Here is a 23,016-nt window from a genome sequence, read left to right as displayed (position 1 = left end):
GTTGGTATCATCAGATGTGATGCCTGATGTTGGTATCATCAGATGTGATGCCTGATGTTGGTATCATCAGATGTGATGGCTATTGTCGGTATAAGGGATGTCACGATACAGGTGTGATACGATACATATCTTAATACAGAAGCCATGATACGATAAGTATCTCGATATGGCATATATGCAACATTGTTTGTGGAAGGCCCAGTCATTAGACTGAGAATGGAGTCCATAGACTCACTTATAAAGCTAAGGAAGGACAACTGGCTGATACCCATCAACTGGACACTGAGTCAAGTCAAGTATTCTGTATCAGAAAATAATAAGAAACAAACAAATTTTTCTTTCGGTTTCAATAATCTGTTCAGTCTGTTTTATCAAAACAACAAATAAACAGATCAACAAGGAAAATTGATAGGAGCTAGGTTAAATTGTATCATGCAAAGTTTGCTGAGGATGAACCGGTGTACCGATAAGTCACAGCATCACGATTTTGTATCATCAGATGTGATGATGATGGTTGATGTCATCAGATGTGATGCCTATTGTTTATGTCATCAGCAGCGATGCCTATCTTGCTCCTACTAATCTTGTGAATGTATGTGTCAAGACCTATGTCCTATCTCTGCAGGTTATGCAGCCATCCCAGCCGGTGGAGGCGGTACATTTCTTGGAGGTTACATTGTCAAACGCTTCAATATGAAGGTGTCCGGGATCATCAGATTCTGTCTCGGTGCTACATTAATCGTCCTATTTGTTGCCTTAGTCTTCTTGATCAACTGTGAAAACGTCCCCTTCGCTGGTGTCAATGTAGAGTACAATGCCAGTGCCAATAACATGTGAGTACATACATCCTAGGTCTTCAGCAACCCATGCTTGCCATAACAGGCGACTATGCTTGTCGTAAAGGGCGACTAAAGGGATCGGGTGGTCAGGCTCGCTGACTTGGTTGATGCGTGTCATCGATCCAATTGTGTGGATCGATACACATGATGTCAATCACTGGATTGTCTGGTCCAGACTCGATTATTACAGAGCGTCCACCCGGAGAGCTGAAGGTTCAGGGGTTTGATCCCCGGCCGCGTCATACCAAAAGACGGAAAAAAAATGGTACTTGTTGTTACCCTGTCTGGCACACAGCAATAAGGGGCTAAACGAGGCTCGGAGTCAGTATACTGTGTCTGAGTGGGGTATTCATGTTAAACTGTGGCATGGTATCTCAGTGAGCTAGCACTATAAATCTGCATCAGTCCGGACTTGTACAGTCTTGTACATGCATGCACATCGCTATATAAGTGGACGCGATGTTAAACCCCATTTCACCTCACCTCACGATATAGCTGAAATTTTGTCCAAAGCAACATAAAAACTCACTCGCTGACTCTTTCACGAACAGGGCAATAGGATTCCTGGGCAAGAGGCTGGACAACACATGCAACAGCAACTGTGCGTGTACAGAAGATGACTATCACCCGGTGTGTGGGCGGGACGGCCTCATGTACTTCTCCCCCTGCTATGCTGGATGCCAGGTGTCTGAGACTGGCGATGTCAAGGTCAGCACCAAATATAGACCGAGTTATGTCAATGTCAGCATGGTAGTGTCAGTTGTGTTCACTGTATTTATTTATGTTACCATTTGCCTGTTGGCGTGTGTTTATATCCGTTTCTTTACCACTGATTGTTGATTTCCTTTTGGGGGGTATTTTGTATTAAATGTATCATGAAAATTTTATAGAAAAAAAATTTAAAATTTATTTTTACTTCAAACTGCCATATTTGAACTTGTTTCTTATGAATACAGGTGATTATACCTCTTTCAAGAAAAAATAAACATGATCAAACACGTGATACAGGGCTTTTTATGAGGTTGAAATTATACCAGCAATTTCTTTTCAGTCAAAAATGCAACACCTGGGTAAAAAATACTAATTTTTTGATTAGGAACAAAACTTAAGCATATGTTATGTTTCTGCAGTTTGTGACTAATGTAAGGCAGTAATATATATGTCATCTGTTTTGGAACTACCTTCAGTAGAAATTTTTTTATTCTCTTTGGAAATGTTCTGTTGAATTCTGTTTGTTTGCCTGAGCTGTTTCGTGCATGAATTCCTCCTGATTTATCCAAAGGCTTCCTAGAATTTTGTTCCGGTTCTTTTGCAATCTGATTCTCTATTATGTAGTTAGTTGTTTTCACATTCTGAAATTTCTCCCCAAACAGAGTGGAATAGAAGAGGTAATTATCACCCATATCATCTCGGCAGCCAGGTTGTCTCCCTTTGTTGGACTGACTTTGTCATTTGTAGAATGACAAATGTTCACTGCAACTTTTGTCAAATCAAATTTGTTCCAATTTCCACCAGTCACATCATCACTAAACACCTTTTCTTTTAGCTGGTTAAATACTAACACAATCCACATTATCATAATTGCATGGTGATAATAGTTTAAGTCATCTGTATGTAGAATGGTGATTAGGTAAGTCAGGTAAGTTTCATTTTGACAGCTTTTTTCTAAGCTGATGACAATGACCAGTGCCTTAATAGACTGGTTCATTGTGGCCACCCAACACATATTTCCCAGTTTTTGTGCACAAGAATTTCAGCACTGGTTCTAATAGAATAACCTGCAATAACATACACTTTTTTTCTCTGCTTCTACACTGCACCTTAGTATAAGTGTGAAATATTAACCAATGTCACTTGTATGCTGATATTTGTCTTCTACAGTCACCCTGGTGACAGGTAGCACTGATCATATAGCCATTTCAGTTGTGTCTTTTATATATTATCAGTGTAGTTTCTTAGGGATGTTTGCTTGTCTGTGTCAGGAGATCTATATTTTTTTTAGATAGGTATTTTTCAAATTGACATGATATAATCTTAATGTTTAAATGAAAAATGTAATGTTGTGCTCTATTATGCCTGGTGCACTTATTAACTCACAGCGCCAAGTTCAGAATTGAGGGACGTACAGTAAACTACGGTTAAAACAAACTCTAAGGGACCACTAATTTTAGTTTGTAACAACCGCAGTTCGTTATAAGCATATATGCAGCATATATGCAGCATACAGTCAGAACCAAAACATAAATTTGTTATAAAGTGTTCACTATAAACGTAGTTTACTGTATACGGATTTGGGGAAATCTGTCACTGTGGTATCAGTTTCCAATAAAGGTATAATCATATTCAACATTTAAGATATTTTATCTACATTTGGATAAAAGGTTAATGTATATAAAGATCTAAGTGATTATTTTGTTAATTTTGAGCAAATGAATAAAATCGTGATCCATCCCATACTTCCCTCCATGACATCATACAAGGAATTTCCAGTGCTGTGACATCATTCTTTGCTACTCACTTTTGTCATAAACAATATGCAACCTGTTGTATAATGGGAATTATTCACCGTGTGTAGGATATGTAATACAATGTTTTTAAGATCTTATACGTTTGGTCCATGATGCACAGCGAAGCCAGTTCATACTGGTGATAGATTAACTAAAAGGGCCAATAAAGTGCGATTTTCCTCGATACATTTAGGCAATTTCCGAGAGAGAAAAATTCATAATATTCACAGAGAGTATTTAAATGTCCAAGTGAAAGTGCTGAAACCTCATGCTCTGCTTCCAAACAAACCTATTTGGGGGCATGGCCTAAAGCTAACAACTGTTTTCATTGGCTGATATGTTCGCTTTGTTTACCTTTGTTGTGATTCTTAGCCGTTATACATATTCTGTTTCTGCTTTCTGTGCTAATTCTAAAAAAATAACGACATTGCATACATTGTTGAATCTGTGAAATGGGGTTTGATTTTGACACTGTGATTAATTTAACGATTGGTAACTAGCTTTTCATTATTACGTCCTGTTCAGGTAATAAAAACACAAGCTGCGCACAGCAATTCCACACAATAAATGCCTGTCATGGATTAATACCCTCATAAACTGAAGGCATCTTCAGTGTTGTTACTTAGCTGACATTAGTTGTTGACATGGTAATCAAAAACAGCATAATGTATTACCAAATAAGAGATTCCCATTACTGGAGGATTTTTTTGTTTGGACGACAATGTCCTCATGTCCTCATTTTCTATTGTCTGTTTTACACTATTTCCATTTTTAAACTATAATTTTGGTCAAGAATTACCGATTAATCTGCATAGTTGCTATGTTGACCTTTCATGCCCTTTAAAATATATCATTATGACAGCTACCAGCAGACATCCTTAATATATGATAGTTACAGTAAAACTGATTATATCTATTTCAAAATACAATTTCAATGATAGTTCATTTTTACTAAGTGTATCCATGGTATGTGATATGTCCATCTTGCACAATATAATTTGATTCATTGTGACATAATGTTTCACAGTGTAACAGTACGAAAGTATGTTCATATCCTGCCTTCTGTGTTGATAATGCCAGGATTAGTCGCCCTGTTCAAGTTTGATGCATATGAAGATATATTCTCATAGCTAACTCAAATATATCATTCAATAACAGAAACAAATAATCTTTACCACTACAAGTTGACAAGTATGTATCAACAACTAAAGTGATATATAGTTGGGATAATAGGATATTTTCTGAAACCATTTTTTGTGACAATAATATATGCTGAAACATTTGCACACTAACATGAGAATCCGTACGCTATCCTATATTACGTGTATACCCAGAATGCACCCATTGAATGATGGCTGGTATTACCAGTAATCTTAACTTAATGGTGATAGAATAAGGCCTTTTTCTGGCAAACACTCAATCGCTCCTATTGTACAGCAGCCATGAGCAAATGTAAGACTGTGTTGCTTTGTTTCAGCGCTACTCCAACTGCTCCTGTATAAACAGTAACACCTCAGACTACATGGCAGAGTTTGGCAAGTGTGAGACATCTTGCATCTGGCTACCTCTCTTCATGCCGTTCTTTGCCATGATGATGCTACTCACCTTTGTCACCAGCATGCCTGCACTGTCAGCAACACTCAGGTCAGTGGTTTATAGCATGGGTCATGACTTCTTGGTAGTCATGGTTCAAAGACTTATTGGGTCGTCACGATTTTCAGAGACAGTCTTGTAGATATGGTTTTCAGAGACATCCTGGTTATCATGATTCTTAAAGACTTCTTGGTAGTCATGGTTCAGAGGTGTTTTGGTAGTAATGTTTCAGAGAATTCTTGGTAGTCATGGTTAAAAGGCTTCTTGGTGGTCATGGTTCAGAGAATTCTTGGTAGTCATGGTTAAAAGGCTTCTTGGTGGTCATGGTTCAGAGGATCCTTGGTGGTCATAATTTTGAGAGACTTCCTGGTAGTCATGGTTTTCAGAGACTTATTGGTGGTCATGGTTTCAGAGACTTCTTGGAAGTCTTGGTTTCAGAGACTTCTTGGAAGTCATGGTTTCAGTGCTTTCTCGTTAGTCATGCTTCTTGAAGACGTCTTGGTAGTCATGATTCTCAGAGACTTTTTGGTAGTCATGGTTCTCAGAGACTTCTTGATATTCATGGTTCTCAGAAACATCTTGGTAGTCATGGTTCTCAGAGACTTCTTGGTAGTCATGGTTTTCAGAGATGTCTCGGTAGTCATGCTTCTTGAAGACAATTTTGGTAGTCATGGTTCTCAGAAACATCTTGGTAGTCATGGTTCTCAGAGACCTCTTGGTAGTCATGGTTCTCAGAGATGTCTCGGTAGTCATGCTTCTTGAAGACAATTTTGGTAGTCATGGTTCTCAGAAACATCTTGGTAGTCATGGTTCTCATAGACTTCTTGGAAGTCATGGTTCTCAGAGACTTCTTGATATTCATGGTTCTCAGAAACATCTTGGTAGTCATGGTTCTCAGAGACTTCTTGGTAGTCATGGTTTTCAGAGATGTCTCGGTAGTCATGCTTCTTGAAGACAATTTTGGTAGTCATGGTTCTCAGAGACTTCTTGGTAGTCATGGTTTTCAGAGATGTCTCGGTAGTCATGCTTCTTGAAGACAATTTTGGTAGTCATGGTTCTCAGAAACATCTTGGTAGTCATGGTTCTCAGAGACTTCTTGATATTCATGGTTCTCAGAAACATCTTGGTAGTCATGGTTCTCAGAGACCTCTTGGTAGTCATGGTTCTCAGAGATGTCTCGGTAGTCATGCTTCTTGAAGACAATTTTGGTAGTCATGGTTCTCAGAAACATCTTGGTAGTCATGGTTCTCATAGACTTCTTGGAAGTCATGGTTCTCAGAGACCTCTTGATATTCATGGTTCTCAGAAACATCTTGGTAGTCATGGTTCTCAGAGACTTCTTGGTAGTCATGGTTTTCAGAGATGTCTCGGTAGTCATGCTTCTTGAAGACAATTTTGGTAGTCATGGTTCTCAGAAACAACTTGGTAGTCATGGTTCTCAGAGACTTCTTGGTAGTCATAGTTCTCAGAGACATCTTGGTAGTCAATCTTTATAGAGACTTCAGGTAGTCATTGTTCTCAGAGACTTCTTGATAGTCATGGTTCTCAGAGACTTCTTGGTAGTTATGGTTTCCATAGCCACAAGAATCTCTGCCCAAAACAGAGTCAATTGTATGATTCAAACTGTATCATGAGCATGTGTTTATGAATCACTGTCAAATAGTTAGGACAGAGGCGTTTGTGAAAAGGTGAGCATATCCTTCCCCACTGGTGGCCCAAAGGCAAGTCAACTGTGGCCTGGAAAACATGTGAACACAAGATACAAGTCCAAATAGGGAATTGCATCAGACATCATTATTGTCAAAGAAGTATCAAATTGGGCAATGTCCACCACATGTCTTCTATACAACAGTTATAAAGCTGTAATGAGGTCTTGAATGTTCTAACCCTGATCAAACATATTTTGAGGAAGAATCGTAAGATGCTCTTTGAAATCTTCATAGAAAGAGCATGCCTGATTATACATCAAAAGTTGTGAAATGTAGACACCAAAGGCTGGAGCTGATGGAATATGTCACGGCATGGAGGGAAAGATGACTATTGGAAAGTTGAAGTCATACTTCTTGTAAAATAGTCTTGTTGATAGTTTTTGTCACTGTGATTCTTAATGCATAGATGTAAATATGGATCAGGTGAGGTTTGCTTCACTGGTCTCCTTTATTTCTAGTTCAGGTGGGTGAATCAGTCGAAGGGAAATTGGTTATTTGACCATTATTGAACGCAATCAGATAATCAGTATACTTAAGTTAAACTCCTTGGGCAAATTCCCTTCTTTGATTTTGCCAATCCATAATCTTTCTCTTCATTTTGTTTAGATGTGTGCCAGAAAAACAGCGGTCATTTGGTCTTGGAATACAGTGGATTATAGCTCGTTGTCTAGGTAATGTAGAGGAATATCTTTTCTGTTTTATGAAGAATGCTTGCCATGTTAATATCTAAGCCTTAAAAAAGAGAATTGGTTCTCTGGCAATGATTTTTGAAAATATAGTGCAGGCGGGCTGTGTTTTTGTTTTTTTCGCTTGTTCAAACTAGTATGTAACCAAATAAACAGTTGTGTACCATCAACCTGGGAAAGGGCATCCCTACATAAACAACCATACAAACTCCTATTGCCGCCATGACAATAACATGAGATGCACAGTAAAGCAATGCGTATGTAAAGGGAAGTAACTGTGTGCTATATTGGATTGCATTTGTTTTACTTATTAGGATTTTCTAAACAAAAATTTATATAGAAATAAAAAAAGGACCATATAGCAAACTTTATGATGATGCAGGCGGTGCCTGAGAACCAAGATTATTATTTTTTTTAGCCTAACAGATGTTATATTTGGGATAACACTTTCTTAGTAAAGTACAGATTCTTGTACTTTTTGGGATTGAGGCCCATCCAGGATTCGAACCCACATGTTAGTATCAACAGAGTTGTTTTGTACTTTTGTCAACATGAGTTTGACCAGAAGGGAGGCCTACACTGCCTGTAATGTAATGAAACATAGCATAGATGACAATTATTAGAAATGAATGGCTAAATTAATATGTACTGGTATATATCATCAAGAAGTTTATTTCTATTTGTCATTTGATGAGAAAAAGCTTTTCACGGTTGAAAGTCCATTATCACAGAATACAATTCAACTCACTCGCTGTATGACAAAACAATTCACTCTCTTGCTGTCTGACAAAACAATTCAACTCATTGCTGTATGACAAAATAATTCAACTCACTCGCTGTATGACAAAACAATTCAACTCACTCGCTGTATGACAAAACAATTCAACTCACTCGCTATATGACAAAACAATTAAACTCACTTGCTGTATGACAAAACAATTCAACTCACTTGCTGTATGACAAAACAATTCAACTCATTGCTGTATGACAAAACAATTCAACTCACTTGCTGTATGACAAAACAATTCAACTCACTCGCTATATGACAAAACAATTCAACTCACTCGCTATATGACAAAACAATTCAACTCACTCGCTGTATGACAAAACAATTCAACTCATTGCTGTATGACAAAACAATTAAACTCACTTGCTGTATGACAAAACAATTCAACTCACTTGCTGTATGACAAAACAATTCAACTCATTGCTGTATGACAAAACAATTCAACTCACTTGCTGTATGACAAAACAATTCAACTCACTCGCTATATGACAAAACAATTCAACTCACTCGCTATATGACAAAACAATTCAACTCACTTGCTGTATGACAAAACAATTCAACTCATTGCTGTATGACAAAACAGTTCAACTCACTTGCTGTATGGCAAAACAATTCAACTCATTGCTGTATGACAAAACAAATCAATTCATTGCTGTATGACAAAACAGTTCAACTCGCTCGCTGTAAGACAAAACAATTCAACTCGCTCGCTGTAAGACAAAACAATTCAACTCATTGCTGTATGACAAAACAATTCAACTCACTTGCTGTATGACAAAACAATTCAACTCATTGCTGTATGGCAAAACAATTCAACTCATTGCTGTATGACAAAACAATTCAACTCATTGCTGTATGACAAAACAATTCAAGTCATTGCTGTATGACAAAACAATTCAAGTCATTGCTGTAAGACAAAACAATTCAACTCATTGCTGTATGACAAAACAATTCAACTCACTCGCTGTATGACAAAACAATTCAAGTCATTGCTGTATGACAAAACAATTCAACTCATTGCTGTATGACAAAACCAACTCATTGCTGTATGACAAAACCAACTCATTGCTGTATGACAAAACAATTCAACTCACTTGCTGTATGACAAAACAATTCAAGTCATTGCTGTATGACAAAACAGTTCAACTCACTTGCAGTATGACAAAACCAACTCATTGCTGTATGACAAAACCAACTCATTGCTCTGTTTGAACACAGGTTCCATCCCAGGGCCAATCCTGTTTGGGAAGATGATTGACTTGACCTGTCTCCTGTGGCAGAAGAAATGTGATGGTGATGGGGCTTGTTTTTTCTATGACAACAGAAAAATGAGTTACTATCTTCTGGCACTTGGGTTGTCCCTGAAAGCATTGTCATCTCTATTCTTCTTTCTTGCTCTTGTGATGTATAAAAAACCTCCTGAAAATATTGAAGAAGTAGGATTGAATGACAACACTTCTGTGTCAGCCATATCATCCACCAGCCGAACAACTCTCAATGCTCAGACAAATGGCACTGAAATTAACACAGTGATTAGAGTTCCTGACAGTGTTGCCAACGGAACTGCAAAGTCCAATGGAAATATCGTTAAAACAAGTTTATAGTTGGTGTCTTAGAGCACTACTGAGACTGTACGTAGTACAGTAAGGAATAAATAGTGTTTGTAAATATCAGTGGCGTAATTGTATAAAATGGAAATGACATTGAGAGAATATTGTGGGTCTCCCACTTGTTGCCAATGTTGCAGAAGAGAACTAACTTTCATTAAGGTCAACACAGTCAATACTGTGTCCCTGATCAATGGCAACCATGAAACATTCAGATGGTTTAGACTACACCTACACTGACTGCAACAACAAAGGCATCCATGGAGGTCCAGATGGTTGCACAGACATTGCAACGGATGCATCATCAGAGGTCCAGATGGCTGGACTGACATTGCAACAGAGGCATACTTAGACATCCAGATGGTTGCACAGACATTGCAACGGAGGCATCCTCAGAGGTCCAGATGATTGCACAGACATTGCAAAGGAGGCATCCATAGAGGTCCAGATGGTTGCACAGACATTGCAACGGAGGCATCATCAGAGGTCCAGATGATTGCACAGACATTGCAACGGAGGGATCCTTAGAGGTCCAGATGATTGCAAAGACATTGCAACGGACGCATCCTTAGAGGTCCAGATGATTGCACAGACATTGCAACGGAGGCATCCTTAGAGGTCCAGATGGTTGCACAGACAATGCAACGGAGGTATCCTTAGAGGTCCAGATGGTTGCACAGACAATGCAATGGAGGTATCCTCAGAGGTCCAGATGGTTGCACAGACATTGCAACGGACGCATCCTTAGAGGTCCAGATGGTTGCACAGACAATGCAACGGAGGTATCCTCAGAGGTCCAGATGGTTGCACAGACAATGCAATGGAGGTATCCTCAGAGGTCCAGATGGTTGCACAGACAATGCATCAGATGGAGGTTTAGGTGTTTGTTTATAATTTTCTCACTTGTCAAGATGCCAAATTGGCCAACAATGCAGGTCCATCAAAATGACCCCTTGAACTGGTATAAATTGGTATTAATTTGGTGTGGATGTTGGCAACACTTTGTCAGATATTTATGATTTTGCTACTTTTTGCGTTTCTTTGTTTTGCAAAGGATATTAACTTTACAAAAATTCCAAATTGGTAGAATTCTTAAACGAAAGATGCCTGCCACAGGCACTTAGTTTTAGAGACTATATAAGTCCCATGTTTTTAAACACTACTTTCTGGTGATAATGACATATGGGTGATATTAGTCAGTGCATGACCTAGAACTACGGGATATCTTTCATTCATACTCTCAGTGGATATCTCAGTTGTTCTTATGGAATATGTTTGTGTGCTCAATGGTTGCTTTACAAAAGAAAACATGTGAAAGTTATATGTTAGTTGTAGATCTAGCATAATAATACATAATAAAGACCGCATAAAGACCTTGTGGGTTAATGTTTGTAAGAAAGCAACAAGACTGTATGTAGATTGAATAACAATGCAGTATAAAGATGTTGTCATATGTTTGTGTAGAGAGCTTTACCATGTGTGTCACACAAGTTTGATTGTTACAATAACTGTGATATTATCAATGCAATATATTATGTTGTCTGTTCATGTTGTAGGATTTATGTCACATGACACATCACATGACACATCAGTTATCAGTGCCATATTTTAATGCTTTTGAACAAATATATTTTACAATACAACACTGTTGTTTTTGCACATTTCATGGTTATTTTCTGAGGATACTTTTCATTTGTACTTTTATGTATACTTGTCCAAAGAAGTTAGAGAAAACATGATCAATTCATATTGTTTTAGTTATTCTGCCATGGCATTAATCTATGTATAGATTAACTATACATGTAGTAGTATGAAAGGATTGGGTGTTCTTTGGCTTCTTTTGAGTAGTATAATAGGACCAGACCATTTTGTTCATGTCTTATAGACAACCTTGCCCTAAATGATGCAAAGGCAATAAAAGAAATCATGTTTGATTCAAAAGTATGCTCCTTATGAACCAATCTTACAAGTGAACAGTTTCTATGACTTCTAGTTCAAGGGCAAAAAGTATAATATCAAGCTTAACAACAAATGGACAATTTTCAAAATTATTTGTTTAGTTTGACAGAATTCTTCTTTGTTTTTTGCCATGCTGTATTTAAGTCAATTCTTACCCCAGTACTAATTATTATTTTTGTGTCTTTGTTATTGACAATCTGTTGAGGTGACGGCTTGTTTCTAGCTCTAATTAAAACTTAGGCTGGGCTGACATTATCAGGATATTTTTAACATCGCAGGTTTTCTACCTACAAGTCCATAGGCAAGGTGCTTACAAACAAACAGTAAAGGGAGTCGTGTACAAATTGGAAATTCTGTTACACATGATATATTTTGGTCACATGTTACTTGAGGTTTTCATGCCTTTGAATATTGATCAATGGCTACCAAGAAATAAAATTGGTCTGTCCAAATTGTGTAGATTCTGAGCTTATCTTCTTCCCTTCCAAATTGACTATGAGAAGAGAGCATTAAAGAGACTGAGCACAAACAAGGAAATTAACAAAAATTATTCATACAAGAGAATCATTGAACTTTGGGCTTATGAACAGAGGTTAGCTTGGCATACATTTTGTTGATATCAGATGATATACAGTTAATTTGAGCTTGCTGTAAAAGGCGACTATGCTTGTCGTAAGAGCCGACTAATGGGATCGGGTGGTCAGACTCGCTGACTTGGTTGAAGCATGTCATCGATCCCAATTGCGTGGATTGATGCTCATGATATCAGTCACTGGATTGTCTGGTCCAGACTCAATTATTTACAGACTGCCGCCATATAGCTGGAATATTGCTGTGTGCGATGTAAAACAACAAACCAACCATTTTGAGCTACAGCTGACCATCAGATTACTCGAAGCCTGTTTCAACATTCTTTGTTTAAAAGGCAGCATTTACTGTGAATAACATGAACATTTTTGTGCTTCTCCATGTCACAGTATCAAGTTATCATGTTCATGAGTGGATGTTGTGACTCTGTGTATTTACCTTTGCATGATAGTTTCACACACTGTGTGAAACGAGGCTTCCGTTTATCCAAACAATTTGGTTGTGCATGAGACTCTCGCAGTCATCGGACATGACGATACTTAATGGCTGTTTTACTGTAGTAGTCAGTGGATATGATTCTTAGGTCAAAGTCTTTAGATACATGATTTGAACAGCTAAGGATATAAAAAAGACAGAAATGTGAATTGTTGATTACATTAAAATGTGCATGTGGTTGTATATAGTCATCTCATCAATACTATTTAACACACTACAAAACCTCACAAGTGTATATAGGGCATCACATTGTTAACTGACAACTGAAAAGGCACAATATTGAATTGAATACTCGATTTACTGTGTTCATTACAAATCAGATCATTTAATTTGTACATCAATATTTTGGTTCATTCTTGTTGAGAATATTTTGTATCTAACTGATCATTTAGTTGAGGATTTTATTCAGTTTGTTTTGCTGTTGTTTGTTGGCCAACACAACCTGGAGCAATATGTTTGTCCTTAGTTTTCAGATGTGATGTACTAATCGAAATTCAGGCCATTTTGGTAAGGTATTTCATCATACTTGACACATATTTTGACATTTAAGTATGTGTTTTATATCTTTGAATTGAATTTAAATAAATAGACAAGGCAACTGCGTTTTTCAATTCACAAATGAATCTACTGTTAAGTTTGCAAATTGGAATGAAACCATTGTTTTTTGGGTCATATTGTCAAAGATGAAGTCTGTAAGACAAGAATCAGATAGGTATGGTCTTTACTGTTAAAGCAGTGTTTCCTGCTTTATGAAAGAATTTTGAAACATTACATGTGGTTTATTTGTGTTGCTGATTGTTAACAAAGACTAGGAGATGGTGAGATGGCAGCTACTATAATGTTGGATGAAAGAAAGTATTTGCTAGAAATCTTTGAGGGTTTCAGTGACAGTTCTTCAGGGAGGCTGAGTTTGGAAATAACAAATCCAGCTCTTTCACATAATATGGCCAGAAGCATAACTCAAAGGTCTGCTGTTCTTGTACTTTATGTTAGCAAATCACAGTTATATTTATTTGATCTGTTTCAGTTTGTAAATAGAAATTGTGATAAATATAATGTAGAAGAAACACAAAGCTGTTGATGCTTGTGCTCAAGGCATGACTAGCTGTAATATGGGTGTGTCAACTGGTGGTGTTGGGGGTTGAACATTGCTGGGGGAGTGGGGGGAGGTTTGGCTGATGACTTCATTACAGGAGGCTACGAATGTTCCATTTATACATTTGTCATCTTAAAGTATCTTATGACAAAATTTGTTTTCTTATTTCTTGATGACAATATGAAATTGTTTATGTCTGTCTTTTTGTCATTGCAAAGGTTAGTGTGTAATTTAAACATGATGGTGAAAAATGTTTAGTTTTAAACCAAATCTAAATGAATCTGTTTCGGGAGACAATCCTGACTGATAATTCTCGTTGCTTTTTTTAAAGTTTGATGTTTACAATTTCAATTTTTTTTGTGATGCAACTTCAGATGATACTTCAGTCAGTGTAAGGGGAAAATTATAGTACATTTTACAGCAACGTGCTGGTATAGTATGTGTCGACACCACCAGCATTGTACGTGTGCTGTCAAGTTCATTGGTGTGGTAGAGTTGATGAGTGAGAGAGTTGTGAGTGATTATCAGAGGTTGTACAAATTATTTTTGTTGAATAAACTGTTTTGTATTTAATACAAAGTTTTATTGCTGTATTCCTTACCTTCATGAATCTTCACAGCAGCGTGGAAAATAATTGGTACACAAGAAACAACATGACTGACAGCAACCCTCTAACAACAAGCAGACCATGTCATTGTCAGGAACAACACTGTAACAAGCAGACCATGTCATTGTCGTGAACAACACTGGAACAAGCAGACCATGTCATTGTCAGGAACAACTCTGGAACAAGCAGACCATGTCATTGTCAGGAACAACACTGCAACAAGCAGACCATGTCATTGTCGGGAACAACACTGGAACAAGCAGACCATGTCATTGTCAGGAACAACACTGGAACAAGCAGACCATGTCATTGTCAGGAACAACTCTGGAACAAGCAGACCATGTCATTGTCAGGAACAACACTGGAACAAGCAGACCATGTCATTGTCAGGAACAACACTGGAACAAGCAGACCATGTCATTGTCAGGAACAACACTGGAACAAGCAGACCATGTCATTGTCAGGAACAACACTGTAACAAGCAGACAGCGTTTATGTCGGGAACAACACTGTGACAAGCAGACCATGTCATTGTCAGGAACAACACTGGAACAAGCAGACCATGTCATTGTCAGGAACAACACTGTGATAAGCAGACCATGTCATTGTCAGGAACAACACTGTGATAAGCAGACCATGTCATTGTCAGGAACAACACTGTAACAAGCAGACAGCGTTTATGTCAGGAACAACACTGTAACAAGCAGACAGCTTTTATGTCAGGAACAACACTGGAACAAGCAGACAGCGTTAATGTCAGGAACAACCCTGTGAACAGCACACCACCGTTAACATCAAGAACAACACTGTAACAAGCAGGCCATCTCAACGTCTGGAACAACACTGTAACAAGCATAACACTTAATGTCAGAAACATTACTGTAACAAGCAGACATAGTTAATGTCTGGAATACTGTGACAAGCAGACCATGTCAACAACAGGAACAACACTGTAATACGCTGGCCTGTTAATGGCAGGAATGACACTGTCACAAGGAGACCATGTTAATGTCAGGAACAACACTAACACGCTGACCACGTTAATGTCAGGAACAACACTGTCACAAGGAGACCATATTAATGTAAGGAACAACACTGTAACAACCTGACCACGTTAATGACAGAAACAACACTGTAACACGCTGACCACATTAATGTCAAGGACATCACTGTCACGAGCAGACATCGTTATCCCCAGGAACACTGTAAGAAGCAGACTACATTACTGTCAGCTAGGACATCACTGTCACAAGCAGACAACAATAACGTCAGGAACAACACTGTGTCAAGAAGAACACGTTAATGTCAGAAACACCACTGTGTCAAGCAGACATCAGGAAGAACACTAACAAGAACAACGCTTATTGTCAGGAACAACACTGCAACAAGCTGACCACGTTAATGTCAGGGACATCCCTGTAATCAAGCAGACCACGTTTACATCAGGGACATCACTGTAATCAAGCAGACCACGTTAACGTCAGGGACATCACTGTAACAAGCAGACCACAATAACGTCAGGGACATCACTGTAATTAAGCAGACCACGTTAACGCCAGGGACATCACTGCAACAAGCAGACCACGTTAACGTCAGGGACATCACTGTAATCAAGCAGACCACGTTAACGTCTGGAACATCACTGTAATCAAGCAGACCACGTTAACGTCAGGGACATCACTGTAATCAAGCAGACCACGTTAACGTCAGGGACATCACTGTAATCAAGCATACCACGTTAATGTCTGGAACATCACTGTAATCAAGCAGACCACGTTAACGTCAGGGACATTACTGTAATCAAGCAGACCACGTTAACATCAGGGACATCACTGTAACAAGCAGACCACGTTAACGTCAGGGACATCACTGTAATCAAGCAGACCACGTTAACGTCTGGAACATCACTGTAATCGAGCAGACCACGTTAACGTCAGGGACATCACTGTAATCAAGCAGACCACGTTAACGTCTGGAACATCACTGTAATCAAGCAGACCACGTTAACGCCAGGGACATCACTGTAATCAAGCAGACCACGTTAACGTCAGGGACATCACTGTAACAATCAGACCACGTTAACGTCAGGGACATCACTGTAATCAAGCAGACCACGTTAACGTCAGGGACATCACTGTAACAAGCAGACCACGTTAACGTCAGGGACATCACTGTAACAAGTAGACCACGTTAACGTCAGGGACATCACTGTAATCAAGCAGACCATGTTAACGTCAGGAACATCACTGTAACAATCAGACCACGTTAACGTCAGGAACATCACTGTAATCAAGCAGACCACGTTAACGTCAGGGACATCACTGTAACAATCAGACCACGTTAACGTCAGGGACATCACTGTAATCAAGCAGACCACGTTAACGTCAGGGACATCATTGTAACAAGCAGACCACGTTAACGTCAGGGCCCTCACTGTAACAAGTAGACCACGTTAACGTCAGGGACATCACTGTAATCAAGCAGACCATGTTAACGTCAGGAACATCACTGTAACAATCAGACCACGTTAACGTCAGGGACATCACTGTAATCAAGCAGACCACGTTAACGTCAGGGACATCACTGTAACAATCAGACCACGTTAACGTCAGGGACATCACTGTAATCAAGCAGACCACGTTAACGTCAGGGACATCACTGTAACAATCAGACCACGTTAACGTCAGGGACATCACTGTAACAAGTAGACCACGTTAACGTCAGGGACATCACTGTAATCAAGCAGACCACGTTAACGTCAGGGACATCACTGTAATCAAGCAGACCACGTTAACGTCAGGGACATCACTGTAACAAGTAGACCACGTTAACGTCAGGGACATCACTGTAATCAAGCAGACCACGTTAACGTCCGGGACATCACTGTAATCAAGCAGACCTCGTTAACGTCAGGAACATCACTGTAATCAAGCAGACCACGTTAACGTCAGGAACATCACTGTAATCAAGCAGACCACGTTAACGTCCGGGACATCACTGTAACAAGCAGACCACGTTAACGTCAGGAACATCACTGTAATCAAGCAGACCACGTTAACATCAGGGACATCACTGTAATCAAGCAGACCACGTTAACGTCTGGAACATCACTGTAATCGAGCAGACCACGTTAACGTCAGGGACATCACTGTAATCAAGCAGACCACGTTAACGTCTGGAACATCACTGTAATCAAGCAGACCACGTTAACGCCAGGGACATCACTGTAATCAAGCAGACCACGTTAACGTCAGGGACATCACTGTAACAATCAGACCACGTTAACGTCAGGGACATCACTGTAATCAAGCAGACCACGTTAACGTCAGGGACATCACTGTAACAATCAGACCACGTTAACGTCAGGGACATCACTGTAACAAGTAGACCACGTTAACGTCAGGGACATCACTGTAATCAAGCAGACCACGTTAACGTCAGGAACATCACTGTAACAATCAGACCACGTTAACGTCAGGGACATCACTGTAATCAAGCAGACCACGTTAACGTCAGGGACATCACTGTAACAATCAGACCACGTTAACGTCAGGGACATCACTGTAATCAAGCAGACCACGTTAACGTCAGGGACATCACTGTAACAATCAGACCACGTTAACGTCAGGGACATCACTGTAACAAGTAGACCACGTTAACGTCAGGGGCATCACTGTAATCAAGCAGACCACGTTAACGTCAGGAACATCACTGTAACAATCAGACCACGTTAACGTCAGGGACATCACTGTAATCAAGCAGACCACGTTAACGTCAGGGACATCACTGTAACAATCAGACCACGTTAACATCAGGGACATCACTGTAATCAAGCAGACCACGTTAACGTCAGGGACATCACTGTAATCAAGCAGACCACGTTAACGTCAGCGACATCACTGTAATCAAACAGACCACGTTAACGTCTGGAACATCACTGTAATCAAGCAGACCACGTTGTGTGACAGGGTGCTACCGATAGGTCAGGACATGCTTACCCTTTCGCGAACACCTGCTGGCATCACTGATTTTCAGTAATCCATCCTATAATTTTCACTGCTATTTTCCCGTTTACACCAAATGGAAACTATTTCATCAGATAATCGAGCCTGAATATCCTCTGGCGTTGAGGATTTATATTTAAACTCCACACTGCGCCCAAGATATGACAGGATTTTGAATGAACATGACACAGAGTACCTTTTGAGCTGCTCCGATCATTGGATTCCTACTGACTTTATCGCCTTTCATTTGTAATGCTATGTGTAAGTTGTATAACCAAACAAAAATAACGCTCATATCTTAGAAAAATGTTTTAGTCTAGTGAAAAATGATATCGCAAATTGGAAGAAAAACAATAAAAGCATTGAGAGAGATAATGCCCAGTGTGCAAAGATGGCATTGAGTGAGGGGTGCAATTCGTTATAATTATTCCAACTATACACCTGGAAAAGAGTTAAGCACCGCTTAATAATACATACTACCTGACCTTTAATCAAATATAAAAAGTAGAATCGGTGTAAGAGTATATCGGTCTCGGATTATCTGCCGAAACAGATTCCTTTGGGCGTAAAAGGCCAAATAGTTGTGAAAATCCTATGAATGGATAACTGAAGATGACTGATGACCCCAGGTGTTCGCGAAGTATTCCCGTAACGAGACCCAGTGAAGGTGACACATGAATGATTGAGTCAAGTATCTTCCCGAGGTCAAATAAGTGATGAATGAGGGTTATTTCACGCCATACAGCAATATTCCAACTAAAGACATGGAAAAAAAAGTGAAGCTCCGCTTATTTTATACGACACAAATTAGTTAAGGAAGGACGGAATTTTTTGTTGACCCCTGGACGTGTCAGAAACACATGATCTTAATTTCAAATCAAAATGTCGTTCTGATTACGTTTCTCGGTTTGTCAGCACCATACCTATGCTCGAGGGACTCACTAAAGTGGTAAATGTCAACGAACGCCATAACATAAGTGAAATACCTTCCAAAGAGGCTTTAAACCCAACCCAACTCACTCACTCTAACCCCCATAAGTATTCTTGGGCAGAATATATCCCATGCTTGTGGTAAGAGCCAACCAATGAGTGGGGTTGTCCTGTTAAACTATCACTTGTGCCAACCATTGGTGCCATGGACCATATCAGAAAAGCTGGAATATTGCTGAATGCGACCAACACCAACCCCCACTCTCTCACCTTTCCGATCAGAAAAGGAAAGTGATACATCAATAGCCTTACAACGCCGTATATATACTACTCAAAAGAAATTAAAGTCAAAGAACATTTTTCAAGTGACTAATGGTAATCTTGTATAGGTGGTTGGTATAGCAATACACAGCCTTCCAAGAGTGGATGTTCTTTAACTTAGTGTTATATATTTCAAGATATATATCCATAAAAAAGTTTGTTATGTATCGCATGCTTTTTTATATTTATTTTTATAGACAAAACACATTTACTTTTGTGTACAAAGTGACATACTCATATTGAAAACAGATACAGACATCGTAACGGGATCGGATGGTCAGGCTCGCCGACTTGGTTTGATGCATGTCATCATATCCCAATTGCGTGGATCGATGCTCATGTCATTCACAGGATTGTCTGGTCCAGATTGGGGGCACGTCACGGGTGGCCCAGTCGTCTAAGGCGCCGCAATTCGCTGTGCAGAGTTGCGTCCCTTGGGCACCCCAGAAACCTATGACTATAGGTTCGAATCCCGGTTCGCCCCGAATATGTTTCTAGGTTTGTCAGCACCATACCCGTGCTCATGGGTTTCACCGAAGTGGTAAACGTCTGAGACCTCCATCACTTCGAGCTTCCCTCCCACATTAAGCTTAAGCTGACACGCCGCGATATAACTGGAATACTGTTAAAAGCGGCGTTAAAAACCCAACTCACTCACTGGTCTAGACCGCAGTCATTTATCTGGACTATTGCTAAGTGCGGCCTTAAACAACAAACATACATTTTAGTCATACATCATAATGACCGGATCCTCATCTTAGTCATACATCGTAATCATCGGGTCCTCATCTTAGTTAGTTGGTTTGTTGTTTAACGCCGCACTCAGCAATATTCCAGCTATATGACGGCGGTCTGTAAATAATCGAGTCTGGACCAGATAATCCAGTGATTAATGTCAAGATCATCGATCCATGCAATTGCATCGACATGCATCAACCAAGTCAGCGAGCCTGACCACCCGATCCCGTTAGTCGCAATTTACGACAAGCATAGTCACCTTTTACGGCAAGCTTGGGTTGCTGAAGACCTATTCTACCCCGGAATCGGTCCTCATCTTAGTATTGCTATACCATTATTAAGCAATCTTACAATTCCATTGCTAAATCCGCACCACGTGACGAAACAATACATTTCAATGGAGAACCCGAAATGTGAGTGACCTCGAATATTGTCTCGTCAGTATTGACCTGTCACATGATGAATATTTCGTTTGAGTCCTTGCTAAAAACAACAACATGGCGTCTTGTAAGAACATTTTACGATTCGCAGTTATAATATAAGTTACTGCAACGAAACAGGACGGTTGAGAGACTCCATGAACTTTAAAGTGAATTTCGGTAAAACAAAACAAATGATTACTTTTGACGAGATAAATATGCGAAAAGTAAGCACCCTCGGATTCGACCCCTACGGCGGTCTGACAGGACCTGCGGCCTCGGTCCGGTCAGACCACCTCAGGGATTGGGTCCTCGGGTCCTTGTTTTCGCATATTGACCTCGTCAAAAGTAATTATTTGTATAATACTTCGTAATCACAAAGTCCTCGTGTAAGACGGTTCTTACTACCAGCGGAAGCACGGGTGGCCCAGTCGTCTAAGGTGCCGCGATTCGCTGTGCAGAGTTGCGTCCCTTGGGCACGCCAGAAACCTATGATTGTGGGTTCGAATCCCGGTTCTCCCCGATTATGTTTCTTGATTTGTCAGCACCATGCCCGTGCTCGTGGGTTTCACCGAAGTGGTAAACGTCTGAGACCTGCATCACTTCGGGCTTTCCCCCAAAATTAAGCTGACACGCCGTGATATAACTGGAATACTGTTAAAAGCGGCGTTAGCCCAACTCACTCACCCACTCTTACTACCAGCGTGGGTTGCTGGGGACCTGTTCTCACCCGGAATCCGTTACGGTGTTCCTGCATGACTCGCCCAGATCATGAAACATTTCATTCAAAACGTTTTAATTCAAAGAAAATGTATATATATGTACATGAATATAACTCTGTAAACATAAAATATTTATAAGAAAACAACATGAGCTGAAGTTATGACTTATAGACTCATGTAAAACACAAAGGACATCGTCAGCGTTAACAATAAAACAAAGGCACAGTTGTCACGGGGGCAGATTCGGCCTGGAACAACTAGCAACACGCGACACATAGTTTTTGTTTTATTACTTGGAAGCTGGTAAATGAATATCGGATATTAGTTGCGATAATGACAAAGAAACCAGTATCAGTGATTGATTATATTTTGTTTCCTTGTGGAACGGATGAAAAATATTTTCCACACGGGGGGTAAAACACTCTTTCTGTGTAGCTTGTTTACGAAGAAGGTCCTCTTCTACATTTCATTAAACATAAGTGAGTGTGAAAATTTGAAAATACATTGCGTTGGACACAAATCTGATGTGTTGATTGGGTCGTTTATTTTCTTACTTTTTATTACAGAGTGGAAGTTTTGTTTAGTGAGGTCAATAAATAATTATACAAATAGTACTTTATACATATTTCAGTCCTCGCTATTTGACCCTCCAATGCTGGACTTAATGGCCAATATCAGGGCTTCCACGAGTGTTAATGATATTATTATATTAATTACACGTGGATAGTCGGACGGACTGTGAGGTGTCTACATATTTCTTGTGTCAGAACCACTCGTACCATTTAATGATCCACACGCCAAACGTTAACACCTTCAGAAAAATAAACCTTACTTATATTTCAGCTGTTGAATCTGTAACTGTACACTACTTGCGTTGAACACACACTGCATGGTTAACAAGATGTTCATAAATAAATTTCACTAGCCCAAACAATATGCCTTTATGCTTTTTAGGGGTTAAAAAACCGCCAGTATGTTAGAAACTATGAGCAAAACATGGAGTGTTAACATGGGGATATCTCATCATTGATTTCTTCATCCCCAACAGAATAATATCAATTAGCGTTGAGTAGTTTTTGCTTTCAATGTCGCTTTATCATTGGATTTCAAATATTTAAGAGCTTGTTATGAGAGGATCATCAAAAGTGACGCAAGTCGTAGATGTTTATCGCTTTGGTGACACCCACGAGCAGGGTATGGCTTTCACAGATCAAGGTTCATAATCAATGCAAATCTGGGATTGGAACCGTGATCAGTGAATTGAGAGTTGAAATATACTACCGGGCAATCCGTGCCCATTCAGCCTTAGTGAGTATTGGAGGTTCCACCGGGTCTTTACCCCTCATTCTATTATGCACAACCGGACCGTCACAGCACAGCGCACTGGCAGTCTTATAATCTCAGCAGGC

General features: G+C 39.5%; 1 protein-coding gene across 5 annotated transcripts in view; it reads left to right on the top strand.

Annotated features, from left to right (window-relative positions):
• Positions 1–14,433, top strand: part of LOC139474770 (solute carrier organic anion transporter family member 4A1-like) — a 143,564-nt gene extending 129,131 nt beyond the window's left edge. For 3 of the 5 annotated variants that reach the window (XR_011653993.1, XR_011653995.1, XR_011653994.1), the window contains 7 exons: positions 626–833; positions 1,391–1,547; positions 2,213–2,227; positions 4,824–4,990; positions 7,255–7,319; positions 9,340–9,994; positions 10,039–14,433. Coding sequence is in view for 1 of the 5 variants with exons in the window: in XM_071257904.1 (XP_071114005.1) it covers positions 626–833; positions 1,391–1,547; positions 2,213–2,227; positions 4,824–4,990; positions 7,255–7,319; positions 9,340–9,725 (998 nt within the window). In the remaining 4 variants the exon portion in view is untranslated. The other 2 variants (XR_011653996.1, XM_071257904.1) reach the window with 2 other exon arrangements.
• The last annotated feature ends 8,583 nt before the right edge of the window (positions 14,434–23,016 follow it).

The sequence above is a fragment of the Haliotis cracherodii genome, unplaced genomic scaffold (genome assembly GCF_022045235.1).
Source record: "Haliotis cracherodii isolate W230 unplaced genomic scaffold, xgHalCrac1.p SCAF_1, whole genome shotgun sequence".
NCBI classification, from domain to species: domain Eukaryota; kingdom Metazoa; phylum Mollusca; class Gastropoda; order Lepetellida; family Haliotidae; genus Haliotis; species Haliotis cracherodii.
Note: the sequence above shows the minus strand (reverse complement) of the source record. Positions and strands in the feature narration are given on the sequence as shown.